The sequence below is a fragment of the Cervus elaphus genome, chromosome 19 (assembly GCF_910594005.1).
Source record: "Cervus elaphus chromosome 19, mCerEla1.1, whole genome shotgun sequence".
NCBI classification, from domain to species: Eukaryota; Metazoa; Chordata; class Mammalia; order Artiodactyla; family Cervidae; genus Cervus; species Cervus elaphus.
In genome coordinates this window covers 71,772,765-71,794,160 of record NC_057833.1, presented here as the reverse complement: position 1 = coordinate 71,794,160, position 21,396 = coordinate 71,772,765, and the positions used below count along the sequence as shown (strand labels likewise).

The 21,396-nt window shown below is 46.7% G+C and overlaps 1 protein-coding gene across 5 annotated transcripts in view; it reads left to right on the top strand.

Annotated features, from left to right (window-relative positions):
- The first annotated feature begins 11,438 nt into the window (after positions 1 to 11,438).
- The window catches only part of DIP2A (disco interacting protein 2 homolog A), a 106,987-nt gene continuing 97,029 nt past the window's right edge, over positions 11,439 to 21,396 (top strand). For 4 of the 5 annotated variants that reach the window (XM_043874002.1, XM_043874000.1, XM_043874001.1 and 1 more), the window contains exon 1: positions 11,440 to 11,810. In XM_043874002.1, coding sequence (XP_043729937.1) covers positions 11,720 to 11,810 — 91 coding nt within the window. In that variant the 5' untranslated portion in view covers positions 11,440 to 11,719. Of the gene's footprint in view, positions 11,811 to 21,396 lie in introns of all 5 variants that reach the window. The other variant, XM_043874003.1, reaches the window with a different exon arrangement.

Here is a 21,396-nt window from a genome sequence, read left to right as displayed (position 1 = left end):
AATACCACAAACTGGGTGGTGTATAACCAACGGAACTTTGTCTCAGAGTTCTGGAGGCTGAAAGTTCAAGATCAGGGTGCTGGCAGGGTGGGTTCTGGTGAGGGCCCCTCTTGAGTTGCAGACAGCTGACTTTTCCTCATGTCTTCACATGATGGAAAGCACAGTGGGGAGCGAGCGCTCTCATGACCCTTGTAAGGGCACTAACCCCATCCTGAGGGCTCCATCTCATGGCCTCATCTGCCCCCCAGAGCTTCCACCTCCCGCTGCCATCCCATTGTGGGTAGGATTTTATCACAGGAGGCTTGTCCATCACCAGTGCACACAGACCTGGCCTGAACAGACCCTGGAGGCATACATGAATGACTCAGCAGGTGCTCAGATTCGTGGTCCTGAGTCTTCCTCCTACCTCATGTCTCCTCTTCAGGCTGCATCTGTGGTCTCAGGGTACGTTCCCTGTGACCAGCTGGCAGAACAGGAGGAAGCACAGGATTGTTCTGCAGATGGATCTGCAAGAGTGATGGCTTCAACCAAAAGTAGACACACACACCCAGCTTGGGGCTGTGGGAGATTTCCTGTCGGCCAACTTCAGATGGTGCATTGTGGTCCATTTTGTATGGAAAGAGCGCTGACCTGAGTTTCTGACCCATAAGGTTTCCCTGAGTAGTTGATTTTCCAGCTGGCTAACACTAGACAGAGAAAAGACTGCCAACTGATACCAAGGATGTCTACAGGGCAGTAAGGAGATCTGCTCTCCACAAGACTCACTGTGGAAGTACAGAAGGTGGACAAGAAGATTTGCCTGTGGGTGTCACTCAGCTTCTTTCTTCAAGTGGCAGCAACCAGACCTCTCACCAAGGCCTCCTGGCTTCTTCCTGGCATTCTTCTCAATGCTTGAACTGCCAACAGCAGAGGCCAGTGCTGAGCCCTTCATGTGGTGAGCTGGTTCCCGCCACCACGGAGGCGGCAGTGATTGCTTCCACCAGGAACAGACACAATCCAGGTGTGGCTTCGGCTCCCCTGTCTACAGTGCATCTGCTGACACCAGTATCTGTGGACCTGGAGATGTTTTACTCGTTGCTGTAGCTCTCTGTGATGCTGCCCCTTAGAAGCAGGCATAATTTAAAGCAATGAAAGTGCAGGTTGAGCTCGCACATAGAATCTACTGGTCTTACGTGTTGTAGGAGGTCACCAAGAAGACATGACTGTGGGTTGACCTGTGACTTGGCCCTGGGCTGTCAGAGGCTCTCCCTGATCCTTGACTTGTGTATTCCGCTTGCCTTCTCCACACTAGAAGCTGCCCCAAGGGCACAGCTGGGAGAGAGCAAGGTGGTGGCGAGACCATATGAAGGTGTGCATGACTGAACCCAGTTCAGGCCTCCATATAAGCTCTTAACATTCTGCTGGATGCACCTAATACCAAAACCAGACAAAGATGCCACAAAAAAACAAAACTACAGGCCAATATCACTGATGAACATAGATGCAAAAATCCTCAACAAAATTCTAGCAAACAGAATCAAACAACATATTAAAAAGATCATACACCATGATGAAGTGGGCCTTATCCCAGGGATGCAAGGATTCTTCAATATTTGCAAATCAACCAATGTGATATACCACATTAACAAATTGAAAGATAAAAACCATTTGGTTATCTCAATAGATGCAGAGAAAGCCTTTGACAAAATTCAATGACAATTTATGATAAAATCCTCCAGAAAGTGGGCATAGAAGGAACATACCTCAACATAATAAAAGCCATATATGATAAACCCACAGCAAACATTATCCTCAATTGAAAGCACTTCCCCTAAAGTCAGGAACAAGACAAGGGTGCCCACTCTCACCACTACTATTCAACATAGTTTTGGAAGTTTTAGCCACAGCAATCAGAGAAGAAAAAGGAATAAAAGGAATCCAGGTTGGAAAAGAAGAAGTCAAACTCTCACTGTTTGCAGATGACATGATCCTCTACATAGAAAACCCTAAAGACACTACCAGAAAATTATAGAGCTAATCCATGAATATAGGAAAGTTGCAGGATATAAAGTTAACACACAGAAATCCCTTGCATTTCTATATACTAACAATGAAAAAACAGAAAGAGAAAGTAAGGAAACAATTCCATTCACCATTGCAATGAAAAGAATAAAATACTTAGGAATAAATCTACCTAAAGAAACAAAAGAGCTATATATAGAAAACTATAAAACACTGATGAAAGAAATCAAAGAGGACACAAATAGATGGAGAAATATACCATGTTCATGAATCGGAAGAATCAATATAGTGAAAATGAGTGTACTACCCAAAGTAATCTATAGATTCAATGCAATCCCTATCAAGCTACCAACGGTATTTTTCACAGAACTAGAACAAATAATTTCACAATTTGTATGGAAATACAAAAAACCTCAAATAGCCAAAGCAATCTTGAGAAGAACAGAACTGGAGGAATCAACCTGCCTGACTTCAGACTAGACTACAAAGCTACAGTCATCAAGACAGTATGGTACTGGCACAAAGACTGAAATATAGATCAATGGAACAAAATAGAAAGCCCAGAGATAAATCCACACACCTATGGACACCTTGTCTTTGACAAAGGAGGCAAGATATACAATTGAGAAAAGACAAGCTCTTTAACAAGTGGTGCTGGGAAAACTGGTCAACCACTTGTAAAAGAATGAAACTAGAACACTTTCTAACACCATACACAAAAATAAACTCAAAATGGATTAAAGATCTAAATGTAAGACCAGAAACCATAAAACTCCTAGAGGAAAACATAGGCAAAACACTCTCTGACATAACTCACAGCAGGATCCTCCATGACTCACTTCCCAGAGTAATGGAAATAAAAGCAAAAATAAACAAATGGGACCTAATGAAACTTAAAAGCTTTTGCACAACGAAGGAAACTATAGGCAAGGTGAAAAGCCAGCCTTCAGAATGGGAGAAAACAATGGCAAACAAAGCAACTGACAATAATTAATCTCAAAAATATACAAGCAGCTCCTACAGCTCAATTCCAGAAAAATAAAAGACCCAATCAAAAAATGGACCAAAGAACTAAACAGACATTTCTCCAAAGAAGACATACATATGGCTAACAAACACATAAAAAGATGATCAGCAGAACTAATTATCAGAGAAATGCAAATCAAAACCACAATGAGGTACCATCTCATGCTGATCATAATGGCTGCTATCAAAAAGTCTACAAACAATAAATGCTGGAAAGGGTGCGGAGAAAAGGGAACCCTCTTACACTGTTGGGAATGCAAACTAGTACAGCCACTATGGAGAACAGTGTGGAGATTCCTTTAAAAACTGGAACTAGAACTGCCATATGACCCAGCAATCCCACTGCTGGGCATACACACTGAGGAAACCAGAATTGAAAGAGACGTGTGTACCCCAATGTTCATCACAGCACTGTTTACAATAGCCAGGACATGGAAGCAACCTAGATGTCCACTGGCAGATGAATGGATAAGAAAGCCGTGGTACATATACACAATGGAATGTTAGCCATTAAAAAGAATGTATTTGAATCAGTTCTAATGAGGTGGATGAAACTGGAGCCTATTATACAGTGTGAAGTAAGCCAGAAAGATAAACACCAATACAGAATATTAATGCATATATATGGAATTTAGAAAAATGGTAACAATGATCCTATCTATATGCCAGGCAGCAAAAGAAGCACAGATGTAAAGGACTCTATGGGAGAAGGCAAGGGTGGGATGATGTGAGAGAATAGCATTGAAACATGTATATTACCATATGTAAAACAGATGACCAGTGCAAGTTGAATGCATGAAGCAGGGCACTCAAAGGCAGTATTCTGAGAGAACTCAGAGGGACGGGGTGGGGAGGGAGGCGGGAGGGGAGTTCACAATGAGGGGACACATGTGCACCTGTGGCTGATTCATGTTGATGTATGGCAAAACCACCACAATGTTGTAATTATCCTCCAATTAAAATAAATAAGTAAAATTTTAAAAGTTAAAAAAAGATTCTGGTGGATGCAGAGAGTTATCTTCTGGTCCCCCAAGACAAACCTCATCAGTTCCCTGCTTATCAAACCTGCTGCCTGATGACCTGGAGGGTCTGCCTCTTTCTTGGATCTCTCCTTGCCCTCGTGTACAGGGGCTAGTGTGTGAACCAGCATTACAGATCCCATTGCTGGAAGCAGTTGCCTGGGCTGAAGAGTAGAATGGCTAGCTGAAGGCTTGCTTTCAGCACCAGCTTAGAAATGTCTTTCAAGTTGGAGGTAATGTTGCAGACTTGTGTGTGCCTTAAACCAGTAGCACATACATCATGTATATCCCTTACAGCCAGACTGCAGGTGCCTGAAAATCAAGAGACAGACTCTTCCATTGCAAGTGCAAGTTGGATTCTCTATCACAGTTTCTTGATCACAGTTAAGCAAAGGAGTACCAAGATGCCCCGTGTGGGTCACAGGTTCCACACATTCTTCTTTGAGTGTGGAGCAGCCCTACCCTCTCCACTGCCCAGATAATGACTTCTCCTTTTGCCTCCTGGTTCCTAGATTCACGAACTGAGGGTTCCCAGACACCATCCATCATTTATGTCCAGTAGAACAGGGAGTGTTCCTTTTGGGGACCAGGACCTCTAACCCTGCAGAATCTAAACTTGGAGGACAGGAGGCACAGAGTTCCCCAGTGGACCATTGGCAGTGATCTTAAGTGGGCCACTCCTGTTTCCACCTTTGGGTTTTAGACTCAGGTAGCTTTCTTATTGGGAAATGGTGCCATAGATGGCTCCCATCTTTGCAAAATATTACCTCCACCTTGGCACTTCAGCTGTGCCTTTAGCTGACTGTCCCAGTGCCCGGTCAGGCAGCAGATCTGTGCTCACTGCACATCCTGCTGTGTAAAGTGCACCCTGCATTTCCTTTGCTGTAAGGTGGGATCCTGTGCCAGAGGAGCTAACACTCCATAAGCCCTTGCTGGCTGACACCTGTGGACAGGAGGTCAAACCTACCTATGCAGTATGAATCTATTTCTGTGAAAACAAAACTGCTGGCCCTTCCCGGATGGAAGAGTTCCAGTAGAGCAAATGGCTGGTTGAACTTCTCTGTGAAAGGAACCACATCAGGAGCTCCTCATTGGTCTCTTGCTGACAGGTTAGACCAAGCGAGCAGTTGGATCAGCCTTGGGCCCATAAATAGCCTCCAGCTCCATGACTTTGGTCATTCTGTCCTTGTACCCATCGTGCCAGCACACAGGTTGCCAGTAAGAAATGCTGTCAAATGTCAACTGTTAGAATTGCTGTCTGCTTGGTGACTTACTGTGTTCACAGGTGCCCTCTGGTGGCACTAACATTTTATACCAAGGCCACTCTGCTTGATGTCCATCCCAGTACGTCTTCCCACATGCTTTCCTAGTGCCCAGTCACAGAGGTCACCCAGCACTGCCCTGTGTCCACATATATTCTCACCTTGGGCCACTACTTACACACAAAAGTGAATGACAAGGAACTCTGCCCAGTGGGGGATATGTCTCCACTGTCTTTCAAGGCCAGCCCTGCATGAGGCTGTAATGTAGCTGCTGTCCATTTTCATGCTGATCTCAGGTACCGAGTCAGGCTTAAAATTCAATATTAAAAAAACTAAGATCATGGCTATCCAGTTCCATCAATTCATGGCAAATAGAAGGGGAAAAGGTGGAAACAGTGACAGATTTCCTCTTCTTGGGCTCTAAAATCACTGTGGATGGTGACTGCAGCCATGAAGTCTAGAAGACATGCAACTAGAAGACAGTTGCTCCTTGGAAGAAAAGCTATGACAAACCTAGACAGTGTATTAAAAAGCAGAGGCATCACTTTGCCAACAAAGGTCCAGATAGTCAAAACTACGGTTTTTTTCCCAGTAGTCACGTACAGACATGAGAGTTGGACCATAAAGAAGGCAGAGTGCCGAAGAATTGATGCTTTTAAACTGTGGTGCTGTAGAGGACTGTTGAGAATCCCTTGGACTGCAAGATCAAACCAGTCAATCCTAAAGGAAATCAACCCTGAATGCTCATTGGAAGGACCGATGCTGAAGCTGAAATCCAATGCTTTGCCCACCTAATGTGAAGCACCGACTCATTGGAAAAGACCCTGATGCTGGTAAAGGTAGCAGGCAGAAGGAGAAGGGGGTGACAAAGGATGAGAGGTTAGATGGCATCACCAATTCAATGGACATGAACTTGGGTAAACTCTGGGAGATGGTGAGGGACAGGAACACCTGGTGTGCTGCAGTCCATAGGGTTGCAAAGAATCGGACACGACTTGGCGACTGAACACCACCACCAAGCCAGTCCATCCCGGAATGAGGCTCAAGATTTTCCCCCTCTGTCCATGTGTCCTAAATGCTTCTCCATATGGTCATAGGTGTGAAAGGAGAGAGGGGCTCTGATACAACAGCAGTGGGTGCCCTATGGGTCTGGGCCACCTATCCTGCACTCACCTGTGACCCCTGAACAGTCTCATGTTCAGTCTTGAACATTCTCCTTGCACCTGGTGGTGGATTGCTGCTGGGCCAAACCACCCTGATGATCTTGTGAGTTTGGCAGAACCCCCTAACAAGGCACTGTTTTGTCTGCATGGTCACTTGGTGTCCCAAGGCCAAATGGTCCATCTCTATCAGAGCACAGAAGCACACCAAGACTTTTTTTTCCCCTAAGAGGCAAATAATTCTCTGCTTCCAGGGGCATGGCAGAACCTAGGGTTCTGATTCATGAATCTCCTGCTGAGATGTGCCAGAAACTCCACATCATATCGTTTCCCACCACCACCATCACCTGCTAGACCATATGGCTGGGGCAGCACAACTGCTTGCATCACAGCCTCGACCAATTACAAAAACTCTTACTTTTCTGGGTTCTTCTCAAAGCTGGAAGTCTTCCAAGTCACCCAGTATTTGGGCCAGAGCACTATTCATATGTGTGGAATATGCCATTTCCAGAACCTGAAAAGATCCAACAGTATCTTCCTTTATTGATGGCTGAAGGTGCAAGATGCAATAATTGTCTTTGCCTTTTGGAAGGGATGCCCTAGGGCACCACTGGCCATTGGATCACTAAAAATGTTACAAATGTAGCAGGTCTCTGAATCTTCACAGGGTTTATCTGCTACTCTCTGGAGCACCTGTATCTTACCAAGGCCTCCAGCATCTTTGTAATATTATTGATGTAATGGAGCAGTGTGATATTCTTCAGGATGGTGAAGTCTTTGGACTACAAGAGAGCAAGAAAGGTAACATAGCCTTCAGGCAAAACTGCGTCTGTGTTCCATGTGAATGTGAAATGGTCCTGATCCTTTTTTTTCTGATGGGACAGAAAAGAACACACCAAATCTGTAGCCACCCCCTGCATCTGACACAGAAACTACTATCAGGGCTACCACTCTGTTGAGTTTGCAGGCTACTGCCATCCTCCAGGATCCAATTTCTGCAGGGATCACACTGGTGAATTTAAGACTTGGGGGACCACCATGCTGTATCCTTTAGATCCTTAAAAGTGGCCCCCAGTTCTGCCACTGTCCCACCCCCAGAGATTCTATGATCTTGACTGGAACAGATCAGTTTTAGAGGTTTCTACTTGACTTTTCCTGTTGTGATAGCTTTAACCCTACAGGTCAGGGACCCAACCTGAGAGTAACGTTAATTGCCAAGTACATCAATGCCAATTATTCAGTTTGGGACACGGGAAATGGCCACCAAGCAGGTCCACAGAGCTGGTGGGCCCACTGTAAGCTGGACCTTGGGGAGGACTCCATTAATTATCTGGCCACCATATGCAGCCACTCTGACAGGGGAGCCATGATGATAATGCAGATGTCTGGATATCAAAGTCAATTCAGACTTTGTGTACATCAGTCTTTAGAATGTTTGGCTATCCACTTTCCCCTTGGGTGTAGTTATCAAAGGAAATGGCTATTAGGCTCTGGAAAAGGACTTCAGGATTCATTTCTGTATGTACTTGTGGTATACTGCAGGGTCCTTCTTGGTATTTGGCCACCTCTTCAGTACCACATCTGAAAACCAGCTCAGTCCAGAAACTGGCTGTTTGATCCTGATTTTCTTATTCATCCATCCTTAACTTTTTTCTGCTGGTGTCTTCGACTGCCCATCTGTTTTGCCTCTAGGGATGCTGTGTTTTATTGACCATTTCTTCAACTGTCCACAGGTCAGGGTCCCTTGGCTACCACTCAGACCTTGCTGGCCACTGTAATTTTCAGTACTGACTTCTGTCAGTTACAAGCACCTTCCTGGCCTCTTTTCTACTAGGATCCAACCCCCCCCCCCCCCGCAAATGCTGTTCTGAAGCAAACTTTCCTACTGTCAGCTCTTGCCTACAGGGGTGAGCCGCCACTGACTAGTGGGAATGGCCATGTGTGGGTATGCTGGCTGACGCCTCCAATCTGTGCTCCAGCATTGACTGTCAGACATGTGAGTAAATGACCCTTCAGATCATTCCAACCTCCAGCCTTCAAGCTGTTCCAACTGAAGCCTTAGATGACGTAGGTCAATTCTACTATGCCCCGGCCCTCAGCAACTTAGGATAATAAATGATCCTTGTTTTAAGCCACTAAGTGTGTAGTAACTTGTTATATAGCAATAGACATAGCATCACTTTAGGGGTTTGCTATCAGTCTTTGCCTAGGTGTTAAATCCTGTATCTTAGAAGACTGATCATAAGTCTTCTACCAACTCTACACTCCAGTTTTCTTCTGATTTCTGCAGGGCTCCTGCCGGTGAATTAAACAAGGATGCTGGGGACCACCACTTATCAAGCACACTTATAATCCAGCCTCACAAAAACTTGCCTAGCTCCTGGCAGTTGATTGGTTCTTACAACCTGTCATGGACTAAACTGTGTCCCTGGAAAAGATGTTTAAGTCCTAACCCCCGGGTACTCATGAATGTAACCTTATTTGGAAATAGGGTCTTTACAGGCGATCAAATTAAGATCAGTATTATAATTAGGGCAGGTAAAAATCCAACCTAGATAGCATATTATAAAGCAGAGACATTACTTTGTCCACAAAGGTCCATCTAGTCAAGGCTATGGTTTTTCCAGTGGTCATGTATGGATGTGAGAGTTGTTGGACTGTGAAGAAAGCTGAGCGCCAAAGAGTTGATGCTTTTGAACTGTGGTGTTGGTGAAGACTCGAGAGTCCCTTGGACTGCAAGGAGATCCAACCAGTGCATCCTAAAGGAGATCCGTCCTGGGTGTTCACTGGAAGGACTGATGCTGAAGCTGAAACTCCAATACTTTGGCCACCTCATGTGAAGAGCTGACTCACTGGAAAAGACCCTGATGCTGGGAAGGACTGGGGGCAGGAGGAGAAGGGGATGACAGAGGATGAGATGGCTGGATGGCTTCACCGACTCGATGGACATGAGTTTAAGTAAACTCCGGGAATTGGTGATGGACAGGGGGGCCTGGAGTGCTGCGATTCATGGGGTTGCAAAGAGTCGGACATGACTGAGCGACTGAACTGAACTGAAAAATCCAATAATCTTTAAAAACAGGGAATTTGGACACAGAAACAGACAAACATATAGGGAGAAAGGCACATGAACATCAAGGCAGACTGGCACAATGCATCTACAAGCCAAGTAACACCAGATTGCCAGCAAACCACCAGAAGCTAGCAGAGGAATAGAAGATCCTTCCCTCACAGCCCTGTCACTTCGTTCTAACTTCCAGCCCCCAGAACTGTGAGATAAACTTCTGTTAAGCCACCCAGTTAGTGGCACTTCGTTACTGCAGCTCTAGCAAACTAATATGTTCTTTTGAAGGGAAGGGGGTTATAGTTCAGCTGAATTATACTAAGAAATAACCATAATTATATGCCTATTGTCCAACAGATTGGGGAGTGGGGGGCTAGGTTGGTAGGGAAAGGTGAGCCACATGGGCAGGCTCCAGAGGTTTAAGACAGTCGAGGGAGTACTGTGGGATGGGGTGGGGGGTGGGGTGAGAAAATCTTTGAGGGCATCTACCCAGATTTCCCTAACCAGGATCCCAAACTTAGCAAAACAGAATTGTCTTGATTGGGTGTTTACCATCATAGAGACTCTTGAGACTAGTCCTTGTCTTTCTTGTTTCAATGAAGGAAATGAGGATTTCTTCGCATGCAATCAAAGAGACTCCATCACTTTCAATGGTCTATTGGTAGCCATCAGCTGTCCGTTATTTTTCCGAAAAGCATCAGTAGTATTAAGGAATATTGGAGTGGGTTGCCATGCGCTCCTCCAAGGGATCTTCCCCACCCAGGAATGAAACCTGTATCTCTTATGTCTCCTGCATTGACAGGCAGGTTCTTTACCACTAGCAGCACCATTTAGATGATGCCCACTTCCACTATCTTTCCTTATAGCTAATATTTCCATCATAAAACGGTCACTAGGGCATTCATTCACTTCACTGGTTCACACTCCTACCTCAACACAGGTGAAAAATTAACTGGGGCAAGCACTGCTCATCAGAGGCCTTCTGTATTGGCCCAGTGGCCAGATCGTTCTGCTGCCTCTGTCACCTGAAGGATGTGATGCAGGAAAGTGACCCTCTGCATACAGCTGTGGTCACTCGCGTCCACCACAGTCCAGTGCTGCACCAGGCAGACACACTTCCCACGACACTGTGCAACAGTTCCCTCTGGATTCTCGAGTGTGTGTGGGGGGGGGAGGGGTGGGGGGCGCTCAGTGCAGCTCCACTACCCAACCCCCCCAGGCCCCGCACGTCTGTAGTTCCCTCATGTCTGTCCTCGCACTTCACAAGGTCACCGCACCGTCTGAAATTGCTGCTGGAGCTCCTTCCAAGGCTGTTTTGAAAAGCACCTGGGCTAACACACGTCATAACGGGTCTATGAAGGACGTCCAAAGAGGTCCGGGGTGTCTAGCTGGCTCCTGGGAGTTGTGAAAAGCCCCACGAGTGAAGCCCACCCGTGTTGGAAGGAAAGCATGTGGACGCATTACTCAAGAGTAGGCCCAACGCGCCCGGAAGCCTCAAAGTTCTCCATCTCAGCTGCGCCCCACCGTCCGCGTGGACTCCACACCAGTGCCCGCTGCTCGCCCGCCTAGGGGCCTGAGGGATCGCCGCACACTGACGCCCGCCTGAGTCCAACGGCTCTAGCACACGGGCTGAGAGAGGCCTCGAGCCCGAGACCCCAACACTGAGGTTGCCACCCTGTCAGCGGAGCCTGCGCTCCAGCCGTACCGCGATCCAAGCCTCCCGCGCAGAGCCTCTCGGGAGTGACTTTCTCCCGGCTCAGTCAATGGAAGCCCGGGACGGCTTCGCCGCGTCCTCGCAGCCAATGGCAGCGAGCGTCTGGTGTTGCTGGGCGGGGCCAGGCGCCCACCAAGCTGGCTACCCGCCGCACACGCGCGCTCCCCTGCCCTCTCTTCCCACCGCGCACGCGCGCTCCGTGCAGGGCCGGCAGGGCTGTCGGGGACGCGCGGGGCGGTGGCGGCGGCGGCAGAGGAGCTGCCCGCGCTCGTGCCCGCGCCCGTGTCTCTGTGGAGCCGCCTGGGCCGCCCCCCTGCCCGCCGCCTTGGCTCCCTGAGGGCCGATGCGGGCCGCGGGGCTTAGGGGAGCGACGTAGCTGTCGCCCGCGCGGCCACCAGGGCTGGGCCTGGCGCGACCCCGGCCCCGACCCCGCCCGGCGCGAGGCGGCCGGACGGCAGTCCTGCTGCGGGGCCATGGCCGAGCGCGGCTGCCCGTTGGAGGCGGTGCCGCTGCCCGCTGAGGTGCGGGAGAGCCTGGCCGAGCTGGAGCTGGAGCTGTCGGAAGGTGAGCGGCCCGGAACCCGGACCCCCGCCCGGCTCTCCTCCCAGACCCCTGCCCAGGCCCGGCCCCGCCTTAATGCGACCCGGACCCCCGCCGGACGCTCACACCCGGGACCCCGACTCGCGTCCGGCTTCCGGCGCCCGGCCGGTGGCCGCGCTTTGGGTGTGTGGCCTCAGGCGCGGAAACCCGGACGGGGATGACCGCTGTGTCCGAGTGAGCTGCCCAGCCAGGGCCCGCGTGTCAGCGCGTAGGGACGGCGCCGGCTGCATTCCCGCGTGCCTCGGTTTCCCCTGCGAGACCGGGTGGTCGCCGCACCTACCTCTCGGGATAGTTGGGAGCCTGGAATGCTGTAACAGGTGCAAAGCGCTGAACACTTTGAACCAGATTGTTAGCCCCTCTTAGGGAATTTTTTAAAATTAAGAAAGCATGTGCAGTAAGTGGTTGTTTGTTTAAAATAGACTGAGTAATTGGGCCTAAGAGGCGTGGGTGGCGTTACCCTCTGTAACCTCCAGGCTCAGGTCCCGAATTCCGCGTGGCTGTCAGCGCAGAGTTAGCTCTTGGCCGGGGTCAGGAGACCTCGCACCCCTCGGAGAGAAGCATCTAAATGCGTAACTGTTTTTGAAATTTAAATACATTTTCAACTTTTAGAATCAATTTTTTCCTTAGACTGAACCGAGTTTCATTGGGGTCAAGCTAGTGAATTCTTACAACTATCTAATAAATATGCACAGGGTTGTGCTAACTCACCAAATCCTCACCCACCTTAGGGAGGTAGGTGGTGCTGTTATCTTTGTTTTACAGGTAATACAGCATTTACATGCAACTGCTTTGAATTTAACATCCAGATTTTTAAAAGTTCTGTGACTTGTGACATTTTTCTTTTTTTCAATGAAACTCAATTGGAAAAGGGTGGACTTGAGAATTCTTGGTGATGAGATGCTCTTGGAAAATCTGAAAAAACTGAATTTAGGAATGTTTCTGATAGGAACTACTGGCCTGAGTTTGTTCTCGTTCTTCATCCAGGGAAAATCATATAGTTACAGTTTAGATTTTACACATTTCAGATATGTTTTTGAATAGTGCTCCTAATTTCTGCTCCAGTGTGTTAGTTATTCCTTCAGGTCCTTGTTTTGTGGTTGTATGTTTGAATTCTTCCTGGGAGTTGACAGATAAGGTTGGGAACTTCATAATTTGTAGGACAGAACACACGTTAAGACAAGTATTTCAACAAAAGAAACACTGCTCTATTGAATCCTTTTATACTGTTGTCATTTTAGCCGTATGTAGAAGATGTATAGTTGCATAAAAGGTATAAGATTAAGTGTATGTGGATAGTAGCTTAAGCTGGGGAAATGAAGACAGTGTTGACGGGAAGGGACAGCAGAGTGTAGTGCAGCCAAGGAGACAGGAGCCCTGGCCTCTGTCCTACCCCCTACATCAGTAAAGTTTTATTTATATAAATAAAGGAAGATGTTACTAATGCAGTACGGTTCTAAAGCAACCCAAACTAGTGTCATTTTCATTGTCATTTTAATATTTTCAAGTAGAAGTAGAAAGTGGGACTCTTATTTGCCCTATGTGATGTTTCTCTCCTCCCCACACACTCACCCCCCACCATTTTAGAGAAACTTCTAAAGTAGAATGCTACTGTGTGCGGTTGCTCAGTCGTATCCGATTCTTTGCAACCCCATGGACTCTAGCCCACCAGGCTCCTCTGTCCAAAGAATTTTCCAGGCAAGAATACTGAAGTGGGTTGCCATTTCCTTCTTCAGGGGATCTTCCCAACCCAGGTATTGCACCTGCATCTCTTGCATCTCCTGCATTGGCAGGTGGATTCTTTACCACTGCGCACCTGGGAAGCCCCTAAATTAGAATAGTAATGTCAAAATTGGATGCCTTCACATCAGTCACATTTGTCTGGATGAGGAGTTGCTTAAAACTTAGAGGTGACAGCGGGTGCAGGGTGGAGGGAGAAGGAAACAGCACAGACCGAACGATGCTGAACTGCTTAAAAACGAGGATGATGGGTGAGTAGGTGGAGCACAGGGGATCTTTAGGGCAGCAAAACTGTTCTGTGTAACGCGGTAATGGTAGATACAAGTCTCTATGCATTTGTCAAAACCCATAGAATGTACAACACAGAGTGAACCCTTAAGTTAGCTATGGACTTATAGTTAGTAATAATTTATCAATACTATCCATCAGTTGTACCATATGTACCCAATTAATACCAGTCGGGGATGTGGTGTGCGCACAGAGGGGGGATATGTGGGAAGTCCCTGTATTTTCGAATACTTTTTTTGTAAACCTGAAAAAAAAAGAGAATAATGGTGTAAAGTTTATTCTTTGTTTTGGTGGCCTGCAGAGATTTAGAGAGGAAATTCCTACACAATAGGTTACATTTGTCCCACTCCTGTGTTTTCATCCTGGTTAGTAGGTCTATTCCATGGCTTTAACTTTGTTTTTTGTTTTCCTGTATTCTGATACAGCAGGGGCTTAGCCTGGACGGAATCGAGCATAAAGCAGAAAAGCTCCATTTGTGGATGTAAGGAAGGAACTTCTTTTCACAAAACCTTTTTTTCTCATTAAACGTCTTTGATTTCTAAAATTTGTGATCTAATTCTTAGTTTTCAAAATGACAGCCTGACATTGCCTTCACGTCGATAAACATTTGTTGTGCTTCTTAAATATTCTGTGGTATATGAAAGTTCTCAGTCCAAATTCCATTCACCTGTCAAAGCCCAGCCTGGTGTCTTTGTGTTGTGACCCTTCCCTCATATTTGTCCAGTCTTTTGGAGTTCTTGCCACTTTCTGTGTGTGTGTGTGTGTGTGTGTGTGTGTGCTTCTCAGTACTTAAAGACTTTTTTGATGGGCTCAGTGGCAGTGTTAATGAGTTTTTTTTTTTTTTTAGTATTAACCCCACCCTCACATAAGGACTGCCTTAAGCCTATAGGTTTTTTTTTTTTTAAATAGTTTACATATTTCTTTATGTATTTTTGGTTGCAGTGGATCTTTGTTGCTGTCATTGGGCTTTCTCTAAGCATGCAAGCTTCAGTAGTTGCAGTGCGTGGGCTTAGTGGTTGTGCATGGGCTTAGTTGTTCCTCAGCATGCAGAATCTTCCCAGACCAGGGATCAAAGCGTGTCCTCTGCATTAGCAGGTGAATTCTTATCCACTGCGCCAGCAAGGAAGTCCAGAGTGTGAGTTATTGATATTATTTGGTGAAATATGTCCACGTTTGAAAGAGCTGCATAATTCTGTGAACTAATATTTTCCAAATGGCCAGTGCATCATGTTTCAGATCTGTGCATGGGTGAAAGACCCATTCAGATATATACCAATGGATTGCAACATAACAGTACGATAAGTTCCTTGATAAGGTTTTAGATTCTACATTGCAACTATTGTTTAAGAACCTGCAGTTTGCCTAGTTTGGGTGTGGTATTGAAGAATGTCCACAGTGAGCTGAAAAGACTACTGAAATACTCCTTGCTTTTCTAGCCCGTGTTTGTGTGAGGCTGATTTTGTTTCGTAGACCTTAACCACATATCCTGTAGGCCATTGAACTGAAGCAGGTGAGGAGAATCCACTTGTTTCTGAGAAGCCAGATGTTAAAGAGGCTCGTAAGAGTAAAACAACACCTGAAATCACTAAATGCTTTGGAAATTATTATTATTTATTTATGGTAGGTTTAGTGTACAGTTTTTTTAATTAATTAAATATTTAAAATTTTCACAGTTTTAATTTCTAATGTGGTAAACATTGATAGCTTACAAATAAAAGCTGTTTGGGGTCTTCAATAAGTTTTAAGAGTGTGAAGGGTTCTTGAGAGCCACACCTTTGAGAACTACCAGACCATGTAATGGCAGATAGATGGGAAAACAGTGAAAGGCTTTCTTTTCTTGGGCTCCAAAATCACTGTGGATGGTGACTGCAGCCATGAAATTAAAAGACACTTGCTCCTTGGAAGGAAAGCTATGACAAATCCAGACAGAGTATTAAAAAGTAGAGACATTACTTTGCTGACAGAGGTCCATATAATCAAAGTTGTGGTTTTTCCAGTGGTCATGTATGGATGTGGGAGTTGGACCATAAAGTTGAGCACTGAAGAATTGATGCTTTTGAACTGTGGTGTTGGAGAAGACTCTTGAGAATCCCTTGGATTGCAAGGAGATCAAACCAATCCATCCTAAAGGAAATCATCCTGAATATTCATTGGAAGGACTGATGCTGAAGCTGAAGCTCCATTATTTTGGCCACCTGCTTTGAAGAACCCACTCATTGGAAAAGACCGTGATGCTGGGAAAGATTGAAGGCAGGAGGAGAAGGGGAAGACAGAGGATGAGATGGTTGGATGGCATCACCAACTCAATGGACATGAGTTTGAGCAAGCTCCAGGAGATGGTGAAGGACAGGGAAGCCTGGTATGCTGCAGTCCATGGGGTTGCAAAGAGCTGGACACGACTGAGCGACTGAACAATAAGACTATGTAATATGAAAAGCTTTTAAGGAAATACCTAGATGTCAACATGTATTTCTTCTACTTTTTATAGCATTTTTTTTAGCTGTTGCCCAGTATAATGCAATTTCTGTTTATATTTTTATGGGCAATCAGATGTTTCAATTTATAAAATATATGTTTGAAAAGCCTTAAAAGTTATACTTACTGACTAGCTGCTTGTATCAATATGTCCATCCTACTTTATGCAAAATCCATTATTCATGATTCAGGTATATTCCCTTTAGAACTGTTTTTCTTGTTATAGTAAATCATCTTAATGAGTTGTCTCTTTAAAGAATTTGGATTTATAAGTTTTTAAAAGAATATCAATACTAGGATTTCCACTTTAATATCTTAAAATTTTTCACATGCTGTTCATTGCCAACTTTCTGTACCTGTTGAGTTCCTGCCTTTGTTTTAAGACTTAAATTTAAGCTTCACTTTCTTTTTGAAGCTCTGCCTTCCTCTGAGAACAGGCCATCTGCCCCCAACCCAGAGTTAGGTGTTGGCTTTTTTGTTCCTTTAACACTTATTTTGTCATTCTTACAAGATTTATCACAATTTTGTATTTATTGTTTACTTGGACTTTTCTTTGCCAGTTCATAGGGAGCACTTCCTGTCTTCAGCCTCTAGGACATTTTAGGTATTCTAGTGGATCTTTGTTGAATTAATGGAAGAATAAAGTACTTCCCTGGTGGTCTAGTGATTGAGAATCTACCTGCCAGTGCAGGGGACATGGGTTCGATTCCTAGTCTGAGACGATCTCACATGCTGCAGGACAGCTAAGCCCATGCACCACAACTACGGAAGCCCGCCTAGAGCCCAGGCTCTGCAACAAGAGAAGCCCCCGCAGTGAGAAGCCTGAGCACCACAACTAGAGAGTAGGCCCCACTTGCCACAACTAGAGAAAGCCAGCAGGTAGCAACAAAGACCCAGCACAGCCAATAAATAGATAAATAAATAATTTTTAAAAGAGTAAAACCACACATGGTATTTATTCTCAGTTTTAAATCAAGAATCCCCCTTAATTGACTTGAATACTTAATTTTTTGGTAATAGTTTCTCAGATTCAGTGAAGCCCTGGGAGTCCTGAGCTGTGCCTCGGGGAGCCATTGAACCAGGATGGAGTGTCTCTTGCTCTGAACTCCTGGGAGGGAAAGAGTTACACTGAGATGAGTGCACTGTGAATCTGGTCCAGCCGGGGAGGACCCGCGGTGGAGCTCCAAGACGCAAGTCTCCTCGGGCCCCACAGTGGCCACTTGGTCCACTTGGTCCTCCCCTGCTGGCCTCTGGGTCCACACTGACCCCACCCTGAGGCCATGACTCCTGCTGCAGGAGTTGAACCTGCCTCATTCCTTAGAGGGACTTTGGCTCCAGGATCCCACATGGCCTGACACTCCTGGAGCTGCCTGGAGTCTCGGGCTTCTCCTTCCAAACCCGCCTGTCTTCTTCCTCCACAGTCACGTTTAACAGCTTGCAGCCTCCTCTGGGCCCCTCCCCGTTTTCCCACATAAATCTCTTCACATCTGATCCTGTCACCACATCTGCTGCTTGGAGGACCTGAACTGCCTGCAGGGCCACTGGTCTAGACCCGTGTTGGGAGGGCTGTTTGTCTGCTGTTTACTCGGCAGGTCTGTCTCCTGTATCCATGACCTGGCTTTTTGAGATGGCTCCTGGGACATAGTTGTTGGTCAGCGTGTATTGAATTGAACTGTCTGCCCTCCTCAAGACCCTCTCATCTGTGGCTGGCTCTTGCTTAGCAGGGCATCGCGATGCTCAACAAGAGCAGGGCCGAGCCTGCTGTCCTCTCCTCTGTGTCCCAAGCTGAAGTGCTGCCCAGGTCCATTGACCTTTTACCTTCCCAGTGTCTGTCGTAGAGGAAGGCACCATTTTCCCTGTCCATTTGCTTCCTGTTAACACCTGCTGGAGGAAGGGAGGTTGGGACTGTGGGGAGGGGACTTCAGACTGGGGGTCAGGAAATCCCTCTGGGCAGGCAGGTGGTGGGGGGGGGTGGGGGCCATGCATATGGCCGGGGGGCAGCACTCGATGCAGCTGAGTTAGCTCGGCTGTGGCTACAGAGGAAGGAGCCTGGTGAATGGTGGGACCAGGAGGGTGAGCTGTGGATAAACACTGACCCTAGGGTGCGGTGGAGGAGGGCCATGCTCTGACAGGTACCTCCCGCAGGGTCTCCATCCCCATACTGAGACCGATGGAGGCAGAGGGTGAGGTGAGGAGGAGGGGTGGGAATGCCAGCCAGGCTGCTCCGGGGTTCCGCTGTGCCGGGGGGGCGTTGTGCCTGCTGCCTGTGTGGTAAATGTTTCACGCGTGGGAAGGTGCCGGGACGCTGCGGATTTGCTATCCTTGTGCTGTCATTGCCTCCCCTGTGGCTTGTGGCCTAATCTGAGCCACAAATATGAGGTAAGGATCCTGTCTCCCCCTCGGCAGTCACGGCACCTGTGAGTGCCTACCGTCCCGCTCAGCACTGGGCACTCAGCCAGTGGGCAGGAAGGAGTAGGCGGTGTCAGGGTGCCCTTTGGGGGGACAGCCCAGTCTCGAGGGTCAGAGCCCTGCTCTTGGCGCATGGAGGGCCTTTGCAGGGTTGTTCAGGTCCCTGTCGTCCTTTGACCTTCAGCCTTATCAAGTGAGAGAAATGCACATTCAGGACTGAAGGGTTTGAGTAGAGATGGACGTGGGGCACCAGTCTGCTGGAGGGAAGAGTCCTCCAGCAGGACCTGGGTCAAGGCCGCTGCTGCCCCCAGCCTGTTGCTGCTGAGCCCTCTTCTCAGTATTGGGGGCTGGGGGGGCTTTGTCGTTTTAGTTGAAAACTACTGAAGATGTGTCATTCTGAAAACTCTTCAATTTCATCTTTTAGTATTCTTTGCCTGACACGACATGCAACATTTATTTAATATAAAAATGAACTCATGCAAAGCCCTGGGTCCTTCTACTATGACACAGCCAAGGGAAGGGTGGGAAGGAAGCAGGCTGATGTGAGTGGGAAGTGAGCTGCTGGTCCGTCCTTAGATGAACTCTTCCTGTGGTGTTTTATTTGTTGTGAGTTTGCTTCTGAGTGAGGCTGACAGTCCTTTCAGATCAGTCTTTATGCCCTTAAATTATCTAACATTTCTGATGTTAAAGCTGTGTGTTAAAAAGACTGGGAAAATATATGCTATTTGGTAAAGAGAAACCTTGGGATGGAAACACCTACACTGGTCATCTCTGTCATCTGTTGATGAAGTGTCTCCTGGATGCTCCTTGGCCCCTTCCCCTTTGCACACAGGAAATGAATGGCCTGTGTTCTGTGAGTTCCTGGATTCTTGGGTCAGCACCTCAAGTCATTGCTGGGGGACCATGAACCATGCAGGGGTTTCTGTACAGACTTGGTGTGTATTACTCAGTTCAGTTCAGTCGCTCAGTCGTGTCCGCCTCTTTGCAACCCCATGGACTGCAGCATACCAGGCTTCCCTGTCCATCACCAACTCCCGGAGCTTACTCAGACTCATGTGCATCAAGTAGTGATGCCATCCAACCATCTCATCCTCTGTCATCCCCTTCTCCTGCCTTCAGTCTTTCCCAGCATCAGGCTCTTTTCCAATGAGTGGGCTCTTTGCATCAGGGGGCCAAAATATTGGAGCTTCAGCTTCAGCATCAGTCCTTCCAATGAATATTCAGGATGTTTTCCTTTAGGATGGATTGGTTTGATCTCCTTGCAGTCCAAGGGATTCTCAGAAGTCTTCTCTAACACCACAGTTCAAAAGCATCAATTCTTCAGTGCTCAGCTTTCTTTATGGTCCAACTCTCACATCCATACAGGACTACTGGAAAAACCATAGCTTTGACTAGATGGACCTTCATCGGCAAAGTAATGTCTCTACTTTTTAATATGACGTCTAGGTTGGTCATAGCTTTTCTTCCAAGGAGCAAGTATCTTTTAATTTCATGGGTGCAGTCACCATCTGCAGTGATTTTGGAGCCCCCAAAAATAAGGTCTCTCACTGTTTCCATTGTTTCCCCATTAGTTTGCCGTGAAGTGATGGGACTGGATGCCATGATCTTAGTTTTTTGAATGTTGAATTTCAAGCCAACTTTTTCCCTCTCCTCTTTCATCAAGAGACTCTTTAGTTCCTCTTCACTCTCTGTCATAAGGGTGGTGTCATCTGCATATCTGAGGTTATTGATATTTCTCCTGTCAATCTTGATTCCAGCTTGTGCTTCATCCAGTCTGGCATTTTGCATGAGGTACTCCCTGGTGGCTCAGATGGTAAAGCATCTGCCTACAATGCAGGAGACCCAGGTTCAGTCCCTGGGTTGGGAAGATCTCCTGGAGAAGGAAATGGCAACCTACTCCAGTATTCTTGCCTGGAAAATCCCATGGACAGAGGAGCCTGGTAGGCTACAGTCCATGGGGTCGCAAAGAGTCAGACACAACTGAGTGACTTCACACTCACTCTGCATATAAGTTAAGCAGGGTGACAGTATACAGCCTTGACGTATTCCTTTCCCACTTTGGAACCAGTCCGTTGTTCCATGTCTGGTTCTAACTGTTGCTTCTTGATCTACATACAGATTTCTCAGGAGGCATGGAAGATGGTCTGGTATTCCCATCTCTTGAAGAATTTTCCACAGTTTGTTGTGGTCCACACAGTCAAAGGTTTTGGCGTAATTAATAAAGCAGTAGATGTTTTTCTGGGATTCTCTTGCTTTTTCTGTGACCCAGCAGATGTTGGCAATTTGATCTCTGGTTCCTCTGCCTTTTCTAAATCCAGCTTGAACATCTGGAATTTCTTGGTTCACATACTGTTGCAGCCTCACCTGTAGAATTTTGAGCATTAGTTTGCTGGCCTATGAGATGAGTGCAACTTTGCGATAGTTTGAACATTCTTTGGCATTGCCATTCTTTGGGATTGGAATGAAAATTGACCTTTTCCAGTCCTGTGGCCACTGCTGAATTTTCCAAATTTGCTGGCATATTGAGTGCAGTGCTTTACTTCCTTACCCAGCTGTGAGGAAAGAATAGACATCCTATTTCTTTAGTCTACACTGACTGTCATGGTTTAAGATTTTCCTTTAGTCTACACTGACTGTCATG